Source organism: Drosophila virilis, chromosome 2 (genome assembly GCF_030788295.1).
Source record: "Drosophila virilis strain 15010-1051.87 chromosome 2, Dvir_AGI_RSII-ME, whole genome shotgun sequence".
Lineage (NCBI taxonomy): Eukaryota > Metazoa > Arthropoda > Insecta > Diptera > Drosophilidae > Drosophila > Drosophila virilis.
In genome coordinates, this window is record NC_091544.1 from 21,607,178 (window position 1) to 21,632,152 (window position 24,975).

General features: G+C 40.5%; 1 protein-coding gene across 7 annotated transcripts in view; it reads left to right on the plus strand.

Annotated features, from left to right (window-relative positions):
- The window catches only part of ss (spineless), a 108,264-nt gene that overhangs the window by 63,212 nt on the left and 20,077 nt on the right, over window positions 1-24,975 (plus strand). For 3 of the 7 annotated variants that reach the window (XM_070206920.1, XM_070206925.1, XM_070206923.1), the window contains exons 1-3: window positions 8,926-9,366; window positions 10,609-11,026; window positions 23,709-23,899. In XM_070206920.1, the coding sequence (XP_070063021.1) occupies window positions 10,971-11,026; window positions 23,709-23,899 (247 nt within the window). In that variant the 5' untranslated portion in view covers window positions 8,926-9,366; window positions 10,609-10,970. Of the gene's footprint in view, window positions 1-8,925; window positions 9,367-10,608; window positions 11,027-23,708; window positions 23,900-24,975 lie in introns of those variants that run through there. The other 4 variants (XM_070206921.1, XM_070206922.1, XM_032433517.2 and 1 more) reach the window with 4 other exon arrangements.

The window sequence follows — 24,975 nt, forward strand, 5'->3', positions numbered from 1 at the left end:
GTATCGATATCAATGTCAACAGGTTTCGCCTTGTTACCTCAGCGTTCCAACCATCAACTGCTCAGCTACCACGCTGGCATCTTGATCTTCGGTTGCTGTCACAGAGCAAAAAAAAATTGTTGGTCCTAATTCCGTACTCTTTTCAATGTAAGCATAAATACATATTTTAATTGTTATTACAAACTAAATAGTCTTATTCATTAACAAGTATAATGTTCAATCCCTTTCGATCATCATGAGATCTCTCTATCTCTCTCTCTCCCGCTCTTTAAACTTTTAAAGCTTGCAAGGGCTCTTCTTCTAAAAAGATAAAAATCTCACATTGTTTACTTTAATAACAATTAGGCCTATATATACTATAATTTTCCTAACTTTGTTTTCCTTTAAAGAAAAGGAAAATCTTACATTTTTGTACTTAAATTATGTCTGAGCTGGTTATGATGAAAATGCACATCGTATTTTGATTTGTATTTGATAACGGATTTTTTGCAGTGCATAAATTGCCGTGAGGCATTCACAGTCGCGCGATCTGCTTCTTCTTCTCCGGCTCCCTTTGGCCTCTTAATCATTGTTATTTGGACCCATTAGTCGCGCCGCGCGTTTGCTGCTGGTGTTTCGCATTGCAATTATGTTGACAATTCGGCAGCTGGGGACGGCAGAGATTATGGCCGATCGTTGGGGCTGCCTTTGGGCGCTTATCATTAAGCGCAGTTTATTGAAAAATAAATATCAACTTTTTGGGCTGATTAATGGGCCCGCAGAGGCCGACAGGTGCGCTCGCTGGCATTTTAAACGCTGGCAATTAGACTAATGCCAAGCTTCGAATACTTCAGATCGTGAGATAAGTCTTGGGTTTGGCAGCCTAAGTCCATGCAAACAGGAAGCGCAACGTTTGTCCAATAAACGTCGCCTCGAAACGTTGCATATAAATTCTCAATTATCGCCCACGCCCCCGACCAGCCCCTCAAGGAGTCTACAATTTGCCACAGTTTAGAGGCGCATAAATATAAATGTGTTGCATTCTGTTCCTATTTAGACATCACAGCCACAAGTCCAGCAGAAAGCCATTGAATAGATGAGTACACGCCGAATTAGGCATACCCTGCAATCATTTATGGAGCAATTTAAGGTCAGAATACAAGCTTTGTGGCTTTGCTATTTAATCTACCTGCATTTTTTACAATTTTTATATATAATGTCTTTTTGTTAACTCACATTATTAATTTGTTATTTATTTATTATTATTTATTAATTTATTGAAGAAATTCACTTGGGGTCGGTTAAAGCTCAAGGCTTAACTACCTTTTATACTATTTCTCAATTAATTCCTTAAATCCAGTCTTTTATCATATCACAAGATAGCATACCCTATAGTTTCGGAATTTACAGGGCATGGACAGCCAGAGCCCTCGCTCAGTTAACAGATTGAATCGTTTAGAGTCAAAACCGTGTGCTAACTGCTGCCCCAAAGTGGAGCGCGTCCTGTGTCCAACGTGGCTACAATATCATTACTATTTGCTTTTTGGGGCCCGCGGTGCTGCAATTGATCAGCAGCGGGAGCAGCAAGTTGGGGCAAGGGGAGCAGCACCCGGCATAAGGAGTCGCCAGGTAAAATGCGGAAACGTGCCGCGGAGTCTGCGGCCGTTTTAATTCCTGGCCGCGATTCGCATCGCATCACAACGCGCTGTAGCTGGAGCTGGAGCTCCAAATGGTGTCTGGAATTGAAAAGGCCGCGCACAAATCCATCAAGAGTTGGCGCTGCAGTTGCCGTTCTCCGTTGCTTATTGCCAGTTGCCCGTTGCCCTTCGGTCAGCGCCATCTAAGCGCAGCTTGGAATGGGAATACGATGCTTCCCTGGTCCCTGCAACTGCATTAGAATGTTTCTCTTGAGGACTGTTGCTGTTATTGTTGCTGGTTGCCTGTGTAAACACCCACCAAAAAGCGTTTGGTTCATAAATCATCGCGATAACAAATTACCGCTGCCGTCTGTTAAGCTCTTTCCAGCCTGTCTCGAGAGCTCCGGAGCTGTAGCTGTAGTCGCAACAAAAGAGTTGGAAGTTACAAAAGATCAATCTTATTTGCGCCCCCAAAAACAAAAATTATGGTCAAAATAGCCAAAGAGGCGCTTGGCCATTGGCAATCATGAGCAACTGCAGCGAACCAAGATGCAAGCGAGCGAGAAAGAGACAGAAAGAGAGAGAGAGAGAGAGAGAGAGAGAGAAAGGGAGACAGGGAAACAGAGAGACAGCGGTAGAGTGAAAGAGTCGATTAATTTGGGCGATTTGCTAAGTCCAACGCAATGCCAGACTTCAACTTTAAGTCGAACTTTAAGTTTTGTGCATTATTATTATTATTACGTGCTTACAGGATACGCTTTAAGATATGGGGTATTTTGAAGTTGTGATAGTGTTTGTAACAGATCAAATATTGCTTTTTAAATTGTCGAAATATTTATACTTAACACATGGATCTGTGCTGATAGGCTTAATATATATTTATAATATGTCTAATTTATTGTTCTCTTCACATATTAATTCATCTGCCTGTCCATTAGAACATTTTAAACATTTTCACATGTTGAATTTGTAGAATCTGCCTGCGTTTAAAGAATTCTTTTCAGAGCTAAGCCTGTATTTGTATAAATATTTATGAAGCATTTTACCGATATTATTGATTATGAGAATAATTTAAACACAATATGGGCAGTTTAAATCGATTAATACGAAATATTGTGGAGTACATATTCGAGTGAAACTCATTACGACGGTGTAGAACAGGTGTTTATGAGCTTGACTTCAAATTTGCTTTATGATACTTCAGAGCTAGCTATATTCATGCCCATATTTGCCATTGTGTGTGCTGCTTAGACCATGTTAAAGGGTATCTTCTGGTCAGTTGTGTTGTCATTTGTTGCATCTCGTAGTTGTTTTGGGTTGTTGTTATTGTTATTACTCGCATCTTTCGTGTAGGCTAAACAAACTTACAATTTAGATTGAATTTATTTGTGCGCCGCCAGCCGCCAGCCGACTGCCTAGACGAGGAGCAGCCCATTGAGATCTTCATTTGCTGATCTTTCTGGGAACATCTTTGCGGCGTTGACCCCAAAGGCACACACAGCGCACACTCTGGCGAAGCCGCAATTCCGATTTCGAGCTGCGACTGCGTATTGTCTGGCTCACTGACCAGTTTTCAGTTGTTTTATGGCCTGTACCTATTGGTAATGGCTAAACCGGGTATATTTGTTTTGTCCTTAGGTACCGAACAGAATAAATATCTGCGATCCCATAAAGCCATGTTCGTCTGTCCATCTGTATGATCGCATTGATCCTGGAAAATATGTCGAGATTTTAATTTAAATAATATTCCGATCTATCAATCGCAAAACAAGTCAATTTATTGAAATGTATGATACGCACTTATATATAGGGTATCTTTAAGTTGCGCACTCTCGATTATATCGATCTTGTTTCATTTTGTTGTTGTTGCTCTTTAAGCTGTTCCTTTTGAACTCTATTAAACTCGGCGAATTTATTAATTTCGCTGCTGATTAACTGTTTCCGATAGCGCCTGGCCAATGCCCGTTTCTGGTATCCGCTAGTCGCATCTCTCAATAAATCATATTTGTGCCACAAATCTTTTCTCCCCGCAACCCATCGCCTGACGAAGATTGACACTTTCAGAGTTCTGGCTGCATAATGTTGGTAGTCGTCAGTGGGGTAACGTACATGGGGAACGGGGTAAGGGGTAAGCGAGAGGGGTGCATGCATCGATTGGTTAGCGCACGAGGCATATTAACTATAATGACAGCGTCAAACACAGCACACGACACAATATGACATGCTGCTACCAGCTTTAACAACATCTATGTAGATCTATAGATACTCGTATCTTATGGATACATACATTGCTATAATAGATACACATGTGTGTTAATGTCGAATATGACAATAGCGACAAAACAAGCAATGGTTGCTTTGACTGACAGCTAACATGTCGACGCATTTAATACTCTTGAGCCTGGGATATTTAGTTCGGAAATTTAATAAGAGCAAAGGATTATTTAACATTATGTTTTTGAATACTTAAATGTGTTAACAAAAAAAAGCGGCATATAAATGAATTAAGTTAAATATAAAATTTAAGCTCAGTTTTCTTAAGGTACATCAATAAACTATAATATTATTTTCAATTATTCTCGAAATATTTTCATGGACTTGACTTGTGTATTTTGTATACATTAGAATGCGCCGATCATCGGTTGATTTTAATTGGTTTGATTACAATTTAAGACTGGTTCTTATATACGAGTACATACATATGAATATGGATAACGAATAAAACGTAGAAAGAACTGCAAGAACTGATGTGAAAAGAAATGAAATAATAAAATAACTGAAGAACATTGACATCAATATGGGTTAGTCAGATGAAGTAAACAATATTATTTGGGAAACGGTTTATAGAATACAAAAAGATAAAGAATATCTGTTATCTGTTATCTGTGAAAGAGTTAGTAGAGGCATATTTTCAGGTGTTAATCTTCTACATAAAGCCCAAGCTGGAATTCGTTAAGTTTCCCTTCCTATTAAATAATAAGTGAAAAGGTTGACAACATTCTAAGCGCAAAGTTGTCGCATTCAAATACATCATGTTGTATGTAGCTTCTAGCACTGGATCTTTAAATATAATTCATATGTAAAGGAACTAAATACATTACAAATATTATATTAATATAGATCTTGGCCCATTGTGGACATATTTATGTATCATTATATGATGTCAAGCTTTAGCAGCAATCCGTCATACTCTCTCGCTGTGTGTTATTCCACACTTCCACACACACTCACCCACACTCACCGACTCCGCACACCCTATGGAATTGCTAAAATCTGTGAAATGTCAGCAATGTAAAGGGCGTTTGGCTATTTGGTTCGCTGGTTGGTTGAGTTGGGTTGAGCTCAGTTCAGTTCAGTTCAGTTGAGTTGAGTTGAGTTGAGTTGGGCTGCTCGCCTGGGTTGGTCACCTGTTCTTAATGTGATGTGTGGTGTTTTTCTGTTTTATTTTTTTTTTTGTTTTTTGATTTTTTCAATTGTGCTTTTGTTTTGGTTTCGGTGGTGGTGTCCACGTTGACGTCCACATGCGCTTATCTCGCGCAATTGATCGCTTCTGCTGGGTTGTTGTTTGTGCTTGTTGTTGTTGTTCTTGTTGTGGTTGTTGTTTGTGGCCATTGTTTGCATTCTTTGTGTATCTGTGTGTGTGTGTGTGTTGCTGTGTCTAAAATGACATAGCTGCCACTGCCGCTGCAGTTCTTTGTTTGTTTATTGTTGTTGTTGTGGTTCCACAAAGGCCGCCATTTTGAGTCGCGCCGAGTTGTCACAAATGGCAATTAATAATTGCAGCTACTTAGCAGGCAGCATGTAGGGTTAGCTGTGTGTTTGTGTGGATTTGTGTGCATGTGTTTTGTGCTGCCTATCAGCTAAAGGTAAACATTTGTTTATTGTCGTTGGCGGCCATTAAATGTGCACTTTGTGTATCCTTTATGGCGTTGGCTTGTTTTTAGTTTTTTTCTGCTGTTTGCCTAATAATTATATTTAATTGATACACACACAAATTATGTGTGTAAATGTGTGTGTGTTTTTGCCTAGGCGCCTCTTAGCTCTTTTTTCTCTTCAACCTTTTATTTTTTGCATTGTTATTTTGGGCTTTTTTTTTGCGCTAATGTCGTCAGCCTTTGACTGTGTCTCGATATGGATCTGGATCAAGGGGCGCTCGCTGCTAACCACACGATGAGCCACTTAATTGGCAAATTATAGCGCTTGTCTAGATCTGGATCGCCAACCATCAACTTTGACATTGATGCGTTCAGGCAGCTGCGCGCTGAACCCCAAATGCAAAAATTAAAGAAAAAAAAAAAAACTCGCGCGTAATGAGAAACTTGTTATATGAAATTAGTCAGTGAAGGGGGGTTAGGGGAAGCGGGGCTAACTGACACTACAGAGCATATTAAGTGCCCGCGGCAAAAAGTTATACAAACACATAATTCCTCAAACAACTGAGGACTTCGACTTGGACTCGGACTTGGTCGCCTGTCTGGCAGTTCGTTTTGGCCACATTGAGGGGCCGTCGTGGAAATTGATATGCGAAGACGACAAGCGAAATGCTGGGACTTGGGTAATGCCAAAAGGCACCTGCAACTGTCCAGTTGCCGGGCTTGCAAGCGTAAATTGATAAGCTGCAAGTGCCTCGAGTCGGTGCAGGGGCAGGCTGCAAGGGGCTAGCTGTTGCAGTTCTCAACGCCGCTGCACTCAGAGAAAACCATGTTTTTATAATGGAAATGATTGGGGATGAACTTAATACGTTTTGTAAATAAAATTTCAATTATATAGGCGTCTTAAATAACCCAAATAAAATTCTGCATTTTTCATGTTATTATTCTTGAAAGAAGTTCATAACATTCTCCGCTGGTCTAATGTCAAAGAAGGAGTCTGGTATTTGGGTATTTGGTATTTTGGGGAAAATACCTGTTACAATAATTTGCCAACTTTTATTCAGTCATACTTCGTGGAAATGCGGATATACCTGGAAAGTTCTGCTGACTTCGTTTAAGACTTAAACAAATTCTACTCTGTCTGATTTGGATATTTAGAATGTGCTCGATTTGAGCATAAGCTTCTTGATTTTTTCTCTGAGTGCACTTGTTCCAGTTGCAACTGTGACCGGTTGGCTTATTAGTGGCTGCGATTGACACTGCCTTTGCCTTTTGCCTTCTGTTTTGCCGTTTGCTCCTCTGTTGCCGCCTGCGCCTGCTCAGCGGGAATTTGCGCATGCGCAGCTCTGATGCTGACCAATCCCAATACCCAATTCCCAAGCCCAGAACCAGACTCTCTTCGACTAGACCAGACGAGATAAACATTGGGCTGCGACTTGGCAAAGACTGCACGCAATGTAATTGCCTTCAGTTCGATTCTTCTTCAGACACCTTTTGTCTGACGTCATATTTTGTGCACTGAAAAAAATACTGCCCTTAACAAGAAAATAGCACAAAACGAAAGATATTTTGCATGCTGTTGGCTGAATTGGGTTAAGATATAAGAAAGTTAACAGGGTGTTTAAAGGAAAGGATATGTCAACCCTTGCAAGCGTTGTACCTGTAAGGCTTGACTAATATTCTACATTTATTTGGTGTAAGGACCAAGCCTATATCTCAAAAGTTTTGACTGCTTTAAACAAAGTTTTCTGGCTAACCTCTAGGAAATCTTTTACCTTATATCTCTCCTTTATATCGCCTGTAATTAAAAAATATGCTAAATATACCTTACTCTAATTATAGCTTCCGATAGTTTTGGTCAATTCCACGTACATGGATGAAATTGTCAATATTATTATTAATATTTCTATATTCTTACAGAGTATCATATGGTATCATTTTGTTATCTAAAATGTAGTATATATGTATATACATAGTTATGTCCGTCTGCCTTTCGATCTGTCTCTTTAAGGAGCACCTCACATATCTGTCAAAGTCGACTAGAACTGTTTTCAAATATTATTCTTTTTGAATATATTATAGCTGTACTCAAAAATAATGAGCTTTCCAGCTTCAAGATAAGCATGGAAAAAGTCCTTCGGGGAATTAAGCAACGAGGATTCAGGTTCGCATTCAAGGATAGTGTATGGTTTTAGCCAGAGGACGTATTTGTCTGTGCTATTCAAAGAATTAGGCTAACTTCATATATAGTATACTATACTATATATGCATATATGCATAAAATAGTAATAAATACTAATTTCGCGCAAATCGTATTTGTATGTTTCTTGTATAACAGTTACTTTAAAAAGTTCCCAGCGTAAGGAGTTCTAGGGAATTTTCAGGTTATTGAGAGATGAATTAGACCATAGGACTTTTTATATGTGCTATTCATCTATTTTCTCACTCTGTATTTTTTGGTAAGAGACTATTCAACTTTTGTGTTGCCTGCCATAGTTCCCGCACTCTCACTCATTGGCTGTGCCATCTGTGGCCAGTGCCTGCGGTTACATGCGGACATATGGCGGCATTTTAGTTCAGCTGAGTTGCCTCTATATGCCTCTCAGCCCCCAGCTGGTGCGCCTTGAGTGCAGACATTTTGTTTGGGTTCTTCCAAGAATTGTGTCTTGTAGTTGTCGTCGTCAGTGGCACAAATAAATCATTGAGATAAGTGGCAACGCCAAGTGTTTTGTGTGTTGTGTTTGTCGTTATGACTCGTGTTGGTTGTTGTTGTTGCTTTTTTAATGGGCTGCTGGCAGTTAAATGCCAGCTAGTCGTTCATTTAAATGGTTAGCTTAATGCGATTTGAATACAGTTTCGAATGCAGCTCCCGAGCGCAGTTGATGCAAGTCAGATACAAAACGCTCGCTCGATATGCGACTAGGCGATGCCTTTGAAATGATAGCCGACCATAAAAGCTCAGCTTCTAAAAAATGAGGAGAACAAACTCTTAATTACAGCATTATGAATTACTACATACACACACACACACACGCGCACACATTCATACATAGCTGTAAGCCCATGCGATAGACAGAGCCAGCAATATGCCATATGTCTGCGTGCATTGGTAAGTACACGCCCCGTTCACTTTGAGCGCAAAGTCAGCGAACAGAAACTCACTTGCGTTAGAAAGAGACGCAGTGCACGCTTCCATAATTGGCTGTTGCAGTTGGCACTTTCCAGGCGCGCGCACAATCTGAAACGATGGCAATGGAACGGCAAACGCTGCGTGCTCGCTCTCGCTCGCACCCAGCGCTGCCCGCTTGACGATCGCGTTGCCAGGACGACTGGAAAGAACATAAACACAGCAGAGCGCAGCAGCGTGTCCCAATTGCCAAAACGTTTCAAGCAGGACAGGTTTTTTCCAATTTCGTTTTCAGTTCTTGTTGGATTCTCAAAGCGTCGACGTGGCCGCGCAGTCACCGAGCCACACGAGAGTCGTCGCTCGCGCAATAGCAAAAACCAAAAACAAAACAACAACAACAAACAAAAAAAAAAAAAAAAACAAAACAAAAATAATTTATATTTTCGGCAACGGTCAACGCCGACGGCAGTTTACAGTTGCCTGGTGAGAGAGCGTGCGTGCGTGAGAGGGAGTGGGAATGAGGCGCACAGCATGTTTCATTTCAAGCGTCTTCAACGTTTCAGCTTTGAGTTTGAGCCGCGCATTCACATATTCATTCGTTTCTGCCGCTCGCGTGCAGTCGTTGCCAACTAACGGTGTTTGCCGTCGTCAATGCTAACGCCAACGCCAGCGCCTGGCGCCTCGTCCGGTACCGCCACACAGAGATCAGTGCCAGTGTTGAAAAGCTGCGTGCTAGAACGCAAGTGAAAAAGTGTGCAAAAAGAATAAGAAATAAAGCCAACGCAAAATCAAATTCGAAAAAAAAAAAAATTAAAATTCCATTTCCGATTTTTGATTTGCGTTTTGCGTTCTGCGGCGCTCCTGTCTGTCACGCGATACCCTACAAATTCGAACAGCCCGCCTGGCATAGTTCTCCACACGCAACAGCCACAGCAACAACAACAATAACTTTATTGAGACAAGTGCAAGTGCAGAAAGCTGCCAATTTTGCCGCCGGTGCGGTCATTCACTTCTGAATGCCACACAAAATGTCACTTTGACAGCTCGCCTAAGCGCCGTTGCCGTTGCCGTTGCTGTCGCTGCCGACGCCTCTGCTGCTGGCGACGCCTCCGCATTGAGCTTGAAAATGATTTGCGTGCCGTTCTTGCGTTTGGCCTGCTGATTTGTTGCATGCGTCGTTGGCGTCGTCATCGGGCGTCAACACCAACAACGCTTAACTAAACCAACAACAACAACAACAACAACAATAAAAGCAGCTCAATGCGTGCAAGTGAAAAGCAAAAGTGTTACAAAAATAAAAATACAAAAAATAAAAGAAAAACATAATCAAATCAACCACAGTGCTAATCGAACTAAAAAATCTATTTTGCACAGTTCTGGGCATATTTGTCATTCACATTTTAATTGTTGTTTAACACTGGCAATGTTTTTGCATAGCGGAACTAGAATTAGCATTTGTTCTGAATACTTTTATTATTTTTTATATCACTAGCGTCTACTGATTGGTTCATTTTTTATTAAAATGTATATTAACGTTGTTATTAACACTGGAAGGTGTCTGCCTGACAGAACGCGATCATTAACAATCATAATAAATATCATGATAAATGTCTGGGGTCTTTCATATAATAAAACTTAAGTAAAATAATATCAGTTTTTTGTAAATGTCACCTAGCTTTGCATTCTTATGAACGTTTTCAAGTACTTCAAAGAATTCACAAATATTCCTGCTGCAAAAACATTTTGTTCAGGTTGCAACAATATATTTGTTTAGAGTTCTATTCAATTTCTCGACGTGAAAGAAGACACTTAAATGCTTAAGGAAAATGCTTTTAAAAATTCTAAGTTAATTTTATCTAGAAATTTATACCCTATTTACACAAATATTAAATTATTTGTCCACGTGATAAGGGTCTCTCGTATAAATGTGAAAAAAAGCATTTATTATCAGTTTTTGGTTAAATTAATTTAAAATTGCCTTCTCTCTACTCAGCTTTATATACTTAAGCTCTTAATGTTATCCACAAAAAAGTGCAATAATTAAAAACAGAAAAGAGCGTAGTTAAACAAAATGTGAGACGTGATGATCAAGCAAAGAAAAATGCAAAATCGTGGCAAAAACGAAACCCAAAAAGCCACCGCAGCTGCTGAGATCCTGCAGCAGTAGCAGTTGCAGGAGCCGCAGCCGCAGCAGGACTGCAGCTTAATAAAAAAAACCAATTACAAATCAAAAGGCGAACTTGCAACACGCGTTGCAACGCGGCTCAGTCGAGCAGAAAGTGTGTGTTACAAAAATAAAAAAAGGAAAAGAAAAAATCATTCACAACGGCGACCATCACGAACTCCGCCCTTGCAATGAGCCAACTGGGCACCGTCTACGCCACCAAGCGAAGGCGACGCAACGGGAAAAGGTGAGTGACGAGTGCCCCAGCCCCCCGCGGGGCAGCCAACTTGTGGCAAGTGTGTGTATCTCTATGATTACTGAAAGATTTCAATCAATGAAAACGTTTAGCTCCAAAGTCAACTGCTTTGTTATTTTTTTTCTCTCTCTCTCTCTCTCTCTCTCTTGGCCATCAATCTGCGGCTTGTTGGGCCCAGCTACTGATAAATGATGCCGCAAACAGCATTTGTGCTACTGGTCTTTTTTTATGCCACAGCAGAGGGTATTTTCATTTTGGCATGGAATCTGTAACACCTGAAACAGTAGCAGTAGTCGAGAAAGGTTATTTCAGTTACCTGGACTAAAACTTGGGTTACTTTTCAACTAACCAAATGTCTTGACTGACCAATTTACACATTCTTTAATCAAACTTACCAAGTTTTATTGTGATCCAACGACCTGTTAACCTATGACGGTCTCTAAGTTCCTAAATTTTAGTGATTTTAATAGTTTGGAGCAATATTAATTAAAGTCGGACAACTAATACAGTTGTTTTTAAGGTACAGTCAGTCCATATTTGAATTGTTTTTAAAAGCGTGTTATTTTAAAGTTAGCTTTAAATAATCAATTGCAAATTATGTTTTGTAACAAAGAACAACTTCTTATCCAGGGTATTTAAGCTACGGCTTCGGAAAGAAAACACTTCTCGCTTGAGTTTCTAATTTATTAATCAATCTTGCCTGTCTCACGCTGCGTATACGCAATGCTGATACAACTTAGCAACAGCTTGAGCATTCAATATGGAAATTATGAATATTATGCATATCGGCAGAGTTGCGTGAAATTACAGTAGTACCCCCTTACAAGGCACACGGGTTGGCCCTTTGTCAGCTGCCCCTTCTACTCTTTATACTTTGTTCTTGAAGCGCTTTGCTCTATTGCCGCCTTATCGCTGGGCGCAGATCGAGTATCGCCGCTGCCCAAAAGTGCATATAATTTCTGATAATTTTGTGTACTTAACTTGCCGCAAAATACTTGTAAACACAACAGCAGCAGCAACAACAGCAGCGAAAAAAATAATAATAAAATAAAAGACGCAAAAAATTGCTGCAGTAGCTGCTGCTAAGACACGCCCCCAACTGTGCACTGTAATTGCGCCCCAACTGATCAGCAGCGGGAGAGCAACAGCGGCCGAGTCCAAAGATAGCGACAAAGTTATTAATTTTTTGATGCCTGCCTCGGTTTTCTTTATTTTTATCGTATACCCTAACGAAGTGTATTTGCATATTGGCAGGAAATATGTAACATGTTAAAGAACGAACTTTATATACACATATATATAAGATTTGATCCTACGAAGAAAAACCTTTATAAATGCGGTCGATAAAACATATCTAATATCATATCTACTTAATCTATCTTTATGAAAGCAATCTATGCTCTATCTATATCAATACTGTTTAATATTGTTACGTCTCGATGAAAGACTCGCATTATATCAGTTAAATTCTCATCATGTTACTCTCATATTTAAGCTGAATAGACTTACAAATAGTGTATTACTTGACTGTTACAATTTGTAAGTAAATCTTATAATTATAAAAGTTTAAATATCTTAATATTCTAAAACAGTTTCTTTTAAGATTATTTGAAATATAATAAGTTTTTGTATTTTGTATCTAAGGATTGTATTTATTGTATTGCTTAGATCAATCTCATAATCTGTTTTGCAAGGGTATTTCGTCTTTGTTAGCTCCAACTTAAATGTTTCTTTCCATTCCTTTTTTTTATAATTTTATTATTGCTGTGTAGCCATCGACAGGCAGCGCGCATAATTTGCAGCGGTCGTGGCTTAAAAAACAATTACTTCTCGCCAAAATGCTGCAGCCCGTTTGCCCCTCAATCTCCTTTCCCCCACCTTCTTGTAGCGACCCCCCACCCTAGTCATGGTGTGTTACCCTGGCTGGCGCGTTGCTCGCTCGACTGACGCAAAATTGTCACCTTGCCATGCACACCTGCAATTAAATGTCAGCTCGGCCGGGCCAAGTGCAACTGCCCCTGTGCCCCTCCACTGGTCCTGCCGCGCACCCCTCTCGCTCTTATAGAATTTCTGTTTTAAATGAAACGATCAAAATGTGTCTGCCTAAACAACTTTTGTGCTATTTTAATTGCGCTCCTCGCGGCCGGCAGCTGTTGCCAGGCTCGAGTACTTAGCAAATATTTCACATACGCCGCATGGGTTGCAATTATCCAAAGAGCAGTGCTGCAAAATGTGTAATGTTTGTGCAGTGTTTGTAAATTTGGAAAAAATTCCAAGCATATGCGACATTCTTATTGAAACCTATTATTTTCTGCACTAAGCACGAGCCCAAAACAATGTAGACTAATTAATATTAAATTAAAATCTAAAGCTATATCTATTAAATAAAATCTTTTTTTATTTGTTAACATGTGCTGCATTATTTATTTACAATGAGGATAACATTTGCAGCTATTCTTAGATTTTAACTTTAGTATTAGTAACCTCTGTCAGTATTTATGCTTCTGGGGCCACTGTGTGTGGTGCGCTCCAAAAAAAAAAAAAAAAACACCGAACCACTCAACGTATTGCATGGCATTTAATTGTTGGCCATGCTGATCCGCTGCAATCGAGGGCCAACAATTAACACGAGTAGGTAAAGTTCGTACGGCCCTACACCCCAATGCCTCAGTCGGATTCCCATAAGCCCTAACAACCAACAAGAACAACAATTGCAACAACTTTAACTCGAACTCTATTTGCAGCTCCCGCTTCAACTCCAGCTCCGACTCTGGCTCCATGGCCAGCGGCATCGACTGGCTGGTTCCACTTGTTGGTTGTTATGGATATATGAGTCCTGCTTTTGCTTTATTGATTATCAGCGAGTTGTTGTTGTTGTTGTTTGTGCATTGTTGTTGTGGCTGTTGTTGTGGTTGTTGCAGTTGTTGTTGCTTGTGCTTGTTATTGATTGCAGCAAGTGGTGCAGCGCCCCCTTCACACGCCCTCTGCTATGCTTGGCTTCAGTCCTTGTTGCTATTAGAAATTGTAATTAGCCAAGTTAGCTGTAACTATAGTTGTTGTTATTCTTTGTAGAGTGAGGCTTGTCTTTAAAGTTCAAGCGTTCTGTTATACGACTTGATTGAGTTGCAAAGAAAAGCCTGTACAACTTTTAGAAAGTCCCGTAAAAATTGGCTGAGGTTCGAATCGATAACCGTCTGGTTTAGTTCTTTAATCTGGCTTACTGCATCTACGATTTCAGGCCCACAACTTGGTTTTATTCCGTTCAGGAATAGGTTCGGTTGTTCATTATTTAACTTATCCGTTCTAAGGTTCAATTCATTGTGAACATAAAATTGGATTCCTTAAACTAACTCTTGAACCCCGGCACTACATTTATGATAAATGATTTTAGTATCATACATTTTTACGTTAAATTGTTTCCCACATGCTCAGGCATATATATACTTTTCGAATCGACTTCCCCTTTGAAAACCGCAATGCCGCGCCTGACATATGTTTTCACGTTTTTGGTAGGGTCAGCGGACCAGCGGATCAGCGGCCCAGCTGACCATATGCCAATGCCTTAGTCCATGCCAGCTCATAGAGCACACCATAAATTTTCACAACCAAGTTTTACTTCAAGTTCAGTCGGCGAATTGACCAAAGGACCAATAGATGAGGGGGTGAAGAGTGGGAAGGGGAGGGGGAGTAAAGTGGACCAAACAAATAGACAACAGTTGGCCAATGCTTACGGTGGTGGTTCCAGTTTTCTAACCCCTCATCCCACGTCCTTTGCCTGCTGCTGCTCATTAGTTGCGCCTGCGCCGCCGCCTCCGCGGTTGCGTCTTTCAAGAGTTCATATGGGGTTAAAAGTATATCAGACGAGTTATCGCCGGGCCGTTCGGTTAATTACAGTTGCCCGGGCGTGAGAGCGGGTGTGATATCAGTCATAGATAGGCGAACAAAACTATACGCATCCCTGTAATGCAGTTTATTGAGCTGGCCAAGTCATATGCTACTCTTATTTATTAAATTCTTCAAATATAGACATAACTAAAGGTCAATCTTTCGGCCCAATTGATTCAAAGTGACTTTGCAGGAATTTCCTTTGACTAATATATTCAAATTGTTTTATTCAATATACCCTTATAGAGGGTTCGTCATGAACTAAATAACGCATTGAAGTAGTCGTCTCCGACCCCATAGAGTACATATATTCCATATCAGCATCAATAGACCGGTTGATATATTCATGTGCGTCTGTCCGTCCACTAGTCCTTCAGTTTATAGGCTATTGTCTTGGACCTTTGCATAGGACCATCTCCTTTTTCAGAACATACATGTGCTTGAAACAAATCTTATCTAAATCGGAGCACTACTTTCTAAAGCTGTCATAGAAAAAAAGGAGGAATAGTTTTTGAAAGAAAAAGTTTTCTGTTGATCAAGATATCTTGAGCATAAGAGTCAAAAGTCTGTTTTTATATTTTTCTTCATTTTATGTAACCATATGTGGGTCACTCACATTTTCATGACCTCCATGGTGAATTTAGTCTTTATTTGCCCAATTTACAGCGTATGTTAACTCAAGTTAGAAATCTATAGATAATTTACTGGAGCTATTTACCAATCACTCTTTATTTATTCTATTCAAATAATTAACTCGATTGACTATTTGCCATCCATTGTCAATGAATCCTTCGAGAGTTTGTCTAGCTGAATTTTTCACATATCTACCCTTTTCATCGTGTAGTTATTTTTTAATTAAAACATTTTCAAGATACCAAATACTTTCATCTAAGCTGTAATTTCTACGTGGTTCGAATCTCAGACTTGATTATAAATGGCACAGTTTTCTTCTCTTCAATATTCAATATTTATTTAATTTTCTTGGAGTTATTATCAAAGCGCCATTTAACAGCTTCACATATAGCTGATTTTCTCTGAGTGTAGCCAGCTGTGATTAACTGTTTTCCACTGGTTAAACATTGTCTCGATTTTCCAAGTCCCCATCCAACCCGCCTTTGCTTTACTTACAATTGCGATTATCTAGTTGTGGCTTTAGCTGTATCTCATTCTCTATCTGTGTGTGTGTGTGTGTATGTGTGTATGTGTGTGTGTTTGTAATTAACACCATTGCGTAATGCAGCGTATCGAAGCCTAAATAGTGCTGCTCCATATGCCCAGCCTGGCGGGGGGCGGCGGGCGTGGCAGCCATTAAAAGCGCCAAAACGCTGTCTGCCTCACTCTCTGCATTCTGACTGTCTCTCCCTCTCAATCTGTCTCTTGCTGTCTCATTCTTACTTTAGTTCGCATGGATTTTCATCCATTTGTTAAAACTTTGTTGCCATTGCCCCCACTTAGCCATGTCAGAAGGTGCTAAAACGCTTTGGGTTTACAATTTTAAACGCTCTTAATGTCAACTTAGAGGTCGAAACTCGAGCAGCTGATGAACTGGACTGCATCTGGTTCGGCTGGGGTGTCAGTGAACCCCAGTTGGGCCAATCCTCAATCCTTAGTCAGCGCCGCTAATCCATAAGCCACCTGCCTGGAACGCGCCTAGTTTATATATATACATAGATATATATACATATATATATATACTTTTGTTACTTTTTTTTTTTGCTGTGCTGACCAAAACAAAAGAATTTTTGAATTAAGCAAAAGCGTTCCATAAAAATCCACCCCAAGGATCAGGGCGCCGGACTCGAGCAGGAACTCGCTGCGCCGTGGTGTGCGCTGAAGTGGAGCGCGGTGTGTGGGGGTTCGAGTAGGGCGTGTTATTCCGTCCAGTTCATTACGGGCAGGTGATACTTTTCATAGCTGGGTCTGTATCCTTTTGCGCCTTTTTACAGCGAATTGCAATAAAAAAAAACGACTGAAATTTCATTTGGTTTTTTTTTTTCTGTTTTGAAATCAAAAATAATTTTTATAATTATGCCATGAATAAATGATGGATTCAAGAGTGGGGCATGAATGATAAATGTGCCGCTCGCTGTGACTGGGCACGTCTCATCATTAGCGCGGGCACACACACATTCACACCACACATTCACACATACGCTATCGACGCCTACCAAAATGAAGAAGAAGCGGTCGACCTAAGGCAGTGGGTGGGCGGGCGAAAAAAAGGCCGCGCCCACGCTGCCAAGCGGGGTGAAACACTGGCGATACTCTGTGCCAGACCCCTGCTCCATCTACTTGCCCCTCGCCAACAGTTGCTCCTCAGCTGCCCCTCGGCTTGCTCCTGCACAGCTGTCAAAAGGTTTTCAAAGTTGCTTTGCCGAGCGCTTTGATGTCACGCCGTCTGTGTATCTGTGTATGTTTGTGTATCTGTGTGTGTGCATCTGTGTGTGTGTGTGTGTGTGTCAGTAGATACATTTTTCCAAGCGCGCACATAAAAAATTTCGCCCGGCTCGTTCAAGATTCCGCTGCGCGAATCGCAAAAATGTTTAATCGATAAAATAAATGAGTTGCTTTTGCCAAGTTGTGGTTGTTGTTGTTATTGTTGCCACAGTTGTTGTTGTATCTTCAGTTGTTGTTGCAGCTCCACTTGTTATTATTGTTGTTGTTGTTGTTGTTGTTGCTGGCATAGTTGACGTTATTCTTATGCTGAACTTTTGCCGCCTCACAGATGTTGGCGCTGCCTTTGGAGCAATCATAAAACAACGACACAACTACAACAAACAACACACACAACAACCACACACATTAGCAACTATAACTGTATATTTATGTACTGCACATTGTCTGAGTGTGTGTGCGAGTATGTGCGTGTGTGCTACACAAATTCTTTAGTGCCTTTTGCTGAGATCATAAAAACTCACATAAAGCCAGAGGTGTTCCTTAAACCTCCATTAAGTACAAAAAGCCATTAGCAAAACTTCATCAAAATGGTTTTTCTTGGATTGTTCTAACTACTCAATATTTAAAAATAATATAAACAAATGTACGGAATTTTAACAATGTAACATTTTTCAAAATTAAGTATACAAATAAAACTAAGTATTTAGATTTCATAGAAACTTTGTTTTTAACCTAGAGCATAGGTGCGGATTCGAATTTTGACAAGTTCCCCATAAAATAGTCGAACCCGAACCGAAACAAATTTTCTCATTTAGGTTGGTTTTGGATTAATGATTTATATTTGTATTTTATATTGATTTTTTATATTTTTAAACTGTTAAATATGTCAATTGTGTGAAGTATATTGCCTGTACGTTTTCCCATAAGAAACAAATGAGCTTCAACACTTCTCACATATTTTACTTTTTAACAAAAAAATATTCGCACCGACTGCTATCCTTATCGATTTTATGAATATTCAAGGGATCGATCGGAAACCTTATCAAATCAAAGTAAAACTCGCTCTTTATCTTAGAGGGCATACCCCTAATAAGCATATTCTTTTCCTAAAATGCATTTTGACATTGTCTGATTGTGAATTCTCATAGCTAAAATACCAGATAGCTCATCTTTAGCATTTACTTTAAAGTTGCCGCTAAAACATTTATCACTTCATTAAGGGCAGTCCTTAAAACAAGCTCCCAGCAGGTCTGCTGCCCGGCTCCATGTTCGAGTGTCACTTGAATGTATTTTGTATATTTTTTGTTGTTTTGCTTTCTTGAAATTGTTTTGCACAATTAATATGCAAATGAAGGCATCTTAATGTGGCATCCACCGATTCGAAATATGCAAATAATGCGTTAACAACTTAATTCGCTTGGCCATTGAGTGGGTACCCGAGTGGGTACCCTAGAGGATCTGTTCCTTTTTTGTTTAGTTGGACGATTAGCGCAGGGTCCTGAACTTGGCAGCCAACCAGCTGAGCCTGTGGACACACAGTTCCAATCTTCAGTCTGCTCTCTGCGCTATCCGCAGATTCTCTTCGCGTTTTATTTTTATCTCACTTCGATCGTTTTGTAGTTCGCCTGCGTCTGGGCAGCTACTGCGATTCTTTGCCTTTGTTTTCGGGTTGACAAAATTAATGAGCTGAGGCTGGGCCTCTCCGTGGAGAGCAGGGCGAAGGATCTGCTCGTTAAATTTAACAGCTCAGCGCTACGTTTTTCTCACCCGACTCAATGGCAAATTTATGCGTGAATTTGGCGGAGATCCATTAAGTGGATCCATAGATTAAGTCAACGTGTTGTCTTACCCGTTGTCGTTGTCGCCGTCGTCGTCGTCGCTGTTGCTGTTGCTGTTGTTGTTGTTGGCTTTTAAGTGGCACTGTGACTGCAACTGCCACTTCCACTGCGACTGCAACGGTAGCAATTTGAATTTTATGTTTCTCGCTGACAGCTTCTTTAAATGGCGCTTAACTTTTGTTTTGACATTTTCACCCGTTTGACATTTTGCGGAATGGGATTTTTTTGGTACTCTTATTCGATGTAGTTCTTGCTGTTGCTGTTGCTGTTATCGTTCTTGTGCATGCAAATTCAATTAATTGTGACATTCATTGAAATACCAAACAAACTACATTCAGAGCAGACTGAAAAGAATCGCGTATCTGCTTCACACAAAGTATGCCGAAAACGTTGAGTCAGAAGATGTAAATATTACTCATCTTTCCAGTTGGTTTAACAATTTGTTGCATGAATTGTATTAGCTGCATGAAAAGAAAGTAGAGTTATTTGATTTGGCAAAGTCTTAATGCCCATGCAGAGGTTTGGCAAATGTGGAATATATAACCCAAATACGAGGCTGTGTCAAGTCTTACTTTATTTTTCCAAGTCAAGGTTGTATTGAACATAAATGGCTATGTTGAGTTCGCTGTTGAATCTGATCCAAAATCTAAATATAAATTAATATAAAATAAGGCATAATATGAAAGCAACTTACAGCCAAAACAGCCACGATTGGCTTTCAACGTGTTGCACAGTTGCAAATGCCTCTTGCTAGTTTTTAATGAGCAACATGCACTTGAAAAACATAAGGAACAACAACATGCAAAATTAAATTAGTTTGCAAAAATTGTGCCATGCAGTAAAAGTGGCCGCTTTGTTGTTGTTTCTGTTGTTCTGTTGTTGTTGTGCTGTTGTAGTAGTATCAGTTGTTGTTGTTGTTCTTGTTGTTGTTGTAATTGTTGCGTCGACGCCTACGCGACTCGAGTTAATTTTTTTTTTTCGGACATGAGACACGCTACTTTGCGTTTTTAGCTGCCAGACGGTGGCGGCAGAAGCGACAACAACCGCTGCCGTCGCCGCTGCTGCAGTTTTGCGGCACGCAGCACAATGGGGCACACGCATAGAGACGGCTAGCTGAGTAAAAAAGAGAGCGCACTATATCATGTATGAATGAATTAGCAGGTTGCGTGTGTGTGTGTGTGTGTGTATGTGTGTGGGCTGTAAGCCGAGATTTTTGGCGCCAAATTGAGCATGCAAAAAAGATCAACGCTGCGTATGCGTAATGCTTGGCGCATGCAAAATAACTGAAACGAGTTGAGCTCACGTGCCGGCACACACACACGTCGCACACACACATTGCCACGCCCACACCCCAAAGGATTGCGTGTCATTTGTTTATAAACACATCAGCTGAAACAAAATCAACAATTGGCTGACGCTTGACGCCGGCTAACCCAAAGCCCCAGTGCTGTCGACCCTTGACACCCATGTAACAGCAACAAGAGCAACAACTGCAACATCGACATCTGCTGCAGTTGCATTCAGCAGCGCCCAATTTGAGGTTCGTTTTTACAGCCTGGATAGAAACTGCAGCAGCTAAAGGACACTGTGTCCTTCTTCGTTTTGGGGGCGTCGCAATTTTTTCGAAATCGAAATCCAAATGGCAGCCCTTGGGGCAATTTCTGGTTGCTGCCGCATTGTAATTTCTTTAAAAGCAATTCATTTCATAATGGGGAAAAAAAGGAGAAAAAAGAAAAGCGAAAAATACATGAGGGAAAATGCGAGCTCTGACAGAAAGAAAAGCAGCCAAACGAAAATGGCAAAAATAATGCAGGAAAATGGAATGAGCCAAGCTAAATGAAAATGGGCTGCAGGAGGTAGGGTGGGGTCGGGCAAGGGTTGGGTTGTGTGGTTAAAACTTTTGCAAGAAATGTAGCCAGCACACACACACACACACACACACACACAGACTAACACACACATACTCTGGCTATGCAGTTATCCTTTGTTCGCTAGGATTCTACGCCATTTTCAGCAGCGACGTTTTATGGTCTACCCCCAAAAACTTCCAACACACCTCGCCCTGCCCCAGCCAGAAAACAGAGCAGACAAAAGCTCTTTTTTCTTGTTCGTTTTCCTTTTCTTTTATTATTATTATTTTCTTTTTTTTTTGTTTGGGAAAGTTGTTTATGGAATTCATTTTATTACAAGCCTTCCACGTTTCTCTGCAGCTCTTCTTGCGGTTTCTTCTGCTGCCGCTTAGTTTTGGAGTCCCGTTGCCTTCTTATAGATAATAAGAAAATTATACATTTTATTCAACGGCCGCGTTGCAGGCGAATGCCGCAATGCCCCCAATTTGGAGTGGTCCTTAATTTGCTGTTAAGCTATTTAGTATTATATCCTTTGATTCGCTCTCATAATTTGCAGCCTTGACTTGAAACTGTCTTGAATTCAAATTGCATTCCAATGCGTCTAACGGTTTTATCATCATCTGTGATCATACTTATGCTATGGAGGCATCTATATAATCACCCACTCCTTCAGCGATTTGTCGTTTATCCGCAGTTTCGTCTGCTTCGTATTCGTACCTTCCTGCCAGACACTAATAATTTTCTAAATTCAGCGTTTTTTGTTGGCCTTTTACGTTCTGCCTACTTCGTAATTGGCTCAAAACTTTGAGGCTCACATTTAATTAAATAAATTAACGTTTATTTGGCATTTGCGGTGCTTTATGGATTTGTATTTTCGAATTTGGCATTCCAATGCCCAACGAATAAATCATTTTTATCAACATTAGTTTGTATGGATGCATAAATATATATGTATATATTTGACAGTTTAGCATTGAAGGCGCCCTAGCAGCAATTTGGCTGCATGTGCAATTTGGCTGAATGCCAGACCAGCGAATAACAATTTGCAGTTGGCTAAACATGTTCTAGGACTGAAATTCTATTTACTATGATTTTATTTGATTTTATTATCATTGGGCCCGAGCAGGGTTTGCCATTCCAAAAGGTGCCCGAGTGGGTGGGCACCTGGAACAGATTAAAAGATTTCTTTTATACTGCATAATTGACTTGACTGGAAATCTAACTTGGCATTTGGATTATTTCAAGTATTCAGTCCAGACCCCACACCTCAGGATTGCCTAGCTTCCATATGAATGAATGAATCATCATCATTATCTTTGGCGACAGTATTGCATTCCCAAGCACTTGGGGCACACACCTCAGCGGCGACTGTCAAAGCTGGTGTCCGAGCGGTGTCCTGCACCAGCTGCAGCTGGGGATTAGAGCGGTCCGCTAACAATTTGAGGAACATGTCGTCCTGGCGCTGACATCGAACGGACATGCCACTGACAATTACGTGGAAAAGCAGCTCAAAAAAAGTGCCAAACTGAAGCAGAGGCAAAAAAATGTCAGGCAATTAACTTAAATACGTTTCAACTTTTTACGTGCAAACGCGACAATGTCCTGTGCTAGTCCTGTGCCACTTGCCCGAGTGCTCAGTTTAAGTGAGTGTGTGCACTCAATTTTTGAGTGTGTATGTGTGTGCTTATGTGTGTGCAGCGAAGCAAAAAGTTTTGAAAAACTAAAACATCAGCGCAAAACAATGAAAATATTCAATGTACTTACGATATACAGAAAAAACGACAAATTTTTAAAGAGCAAACAGAGAGGAGGTAGGGTAGACGGGCCAGCGGGCCATGTGGGTTGGCGTTGGCCCTGAAAGGGGTCGCTCGTAAATTACAACAGTAATTATATTTAATAACCGCAATTAACTTTGTAATAATGTCAATGAAAATGATGAGACAAAATATGATTAAAAACAAAACACAAAAAACGCGCTTAAAACACACAAAAGAAAAGCAATAAGAGAATAAACCAGGGACAAAGGCAAAAATGTACAGAATGGTTTCAAGCTATGTAAATCCTCACCCAAATGGCAAATCGCTCGACTTTAGACGCTTATGGCTAAGATAATGCGGATTTAAGTGAGCTGGATGGTCAAGGAGCGCAGTCGAGCAGACAGCTATCATAAAAGACTCGAGCGCTTTTTGCATTTATGAGCTTTATTGGCGAACCGCAACAGCTGCGTCTTGGCCCCTGCTCGGGCGCCAGCTTGATATCATATCACATACAGCATTTAGATTTACAATGGCTTTGGCTGGGAATCTCGACCGCGTTTTTTATGACATTTAATTGGACATACAGATTGTTGTGTTCTAATTTGTGGCGGACTTTATGATTTGATTCGCGGAAACAGAAAAACAATTATAATCCAGATCCATTTTCGGGGCTGCTGTTGTAATTAACAGATCAAGTGGTCATGGCTAATCGAGTAGCCACAAAGAGGTGCTACCCCGAACTCTACTCTGTTGCTGTTGAGGGTGGTTTAGCTGGCTTAACCGACCCTATTATCCAGGGGTAACTGATAACTGCAATTAATAATTTTGACCTTTTCTGTTGTTGCTTTGTTTTCCTAGTTCACGCCGTCAGCTGCGTTTTGAAGCTTGACTCGACGTTTAAATGCATGAAATTTATTTTCGTTTTCACTCTCATCTATTTTTGCAGCCTGAAGCCGCCGCCCAAGGATGGCGTCACTAAGAGCAATCCATCAAAGCGGCATCGGGAGCGCCTCAATGCCGAACTGGATCTGCTTGCCTCGCTGCTGCCCTTCGAGCAGAACATACTTAGCAAACTGGATCGACTGAGCATACTAAGGCTGTCCGTTAGTTATTTAAGAACCAAAAGTTATTTTCAAGGTGAGTACGGGGAATATTTGTAATGGGTATTATGAGCGCCCCGCCCCTTACCAGAAGGCGGGTGGTTGGTAAACTCGAAAAAACTTAAAACGCACCCGCACGGACTTGGGCAAAGGTGAAAGCTGAACCCCATCTCCAGACTCAAACTTCTATATCGGACCCATCCCATATGGCTGGCCTCTCAGGAGCGTTTGGGCAATGGCTTTCGCCTTCGCCTTTTTGCCATACGGCGCGTTACATTCCGGCCTATTAAATCGATTATGCTGCCATTGCCAGAGAGTTGCTGCCACATTGTAACTGCCACTGAATGGTGGCAGACCCTAAACATGACTCATAAATGATTCAAAACTAATTTCAACGCCGCTACGGGGCGTCCTGCTCCTCTCTGTCTGTGCTCTAGTCCTGGTCCCAGCTGACGGATACGCACACACACCCGCACACTGTCGGGAATAACACACGCACGTGGCGAAATTAGTCCTGTTGACGGATTAAAGCCGTACTAGGAAAACAAAAGAGCCAGAAGAAACTTACAATTTAGTTTGTCTTCTTTTCGTTTGATACTCTTAGCTCTTTGTTTTCCTAGTAGTATATATATATATATATATATATTTACCCTATAAATCTATTACTTTTATAGCTGCTTAGGATACTTGGTCTAGATGAGTTTTACTAATTTTTGCGTTGTATATATTTTGTTTGTTTTATATAATGTAAATAGTATTGAGTTAAGTGACCACAATAGAACAGTATGAAAGTATCTTAACTTTTAAGATTATTTATATCTTTGGGTTTAAGCTATCAGCCTATCCTCGATTGGGACACCACAATATCAAGGCTTGAGCCCGCATTCCCGCTCTTTAATTATCTCAGCTAGTCGTTCGCTAGGAAAAAACATTTTCTTAGGGAGTAATATTCCATCTTATAGGCATAGTTTGGTTTCAAGTGTATGAAAACTTCGTATAGTTGAATGGTCAGTTGCTGCTTATCTTGTGCTTCTTGTTTTTAGTTTTGTTAGTTTTTTGCTTTTCTGGTCCGCCTGGCAAATGAATAAAAGGTGGGCCCCAAGCGAATAGGAA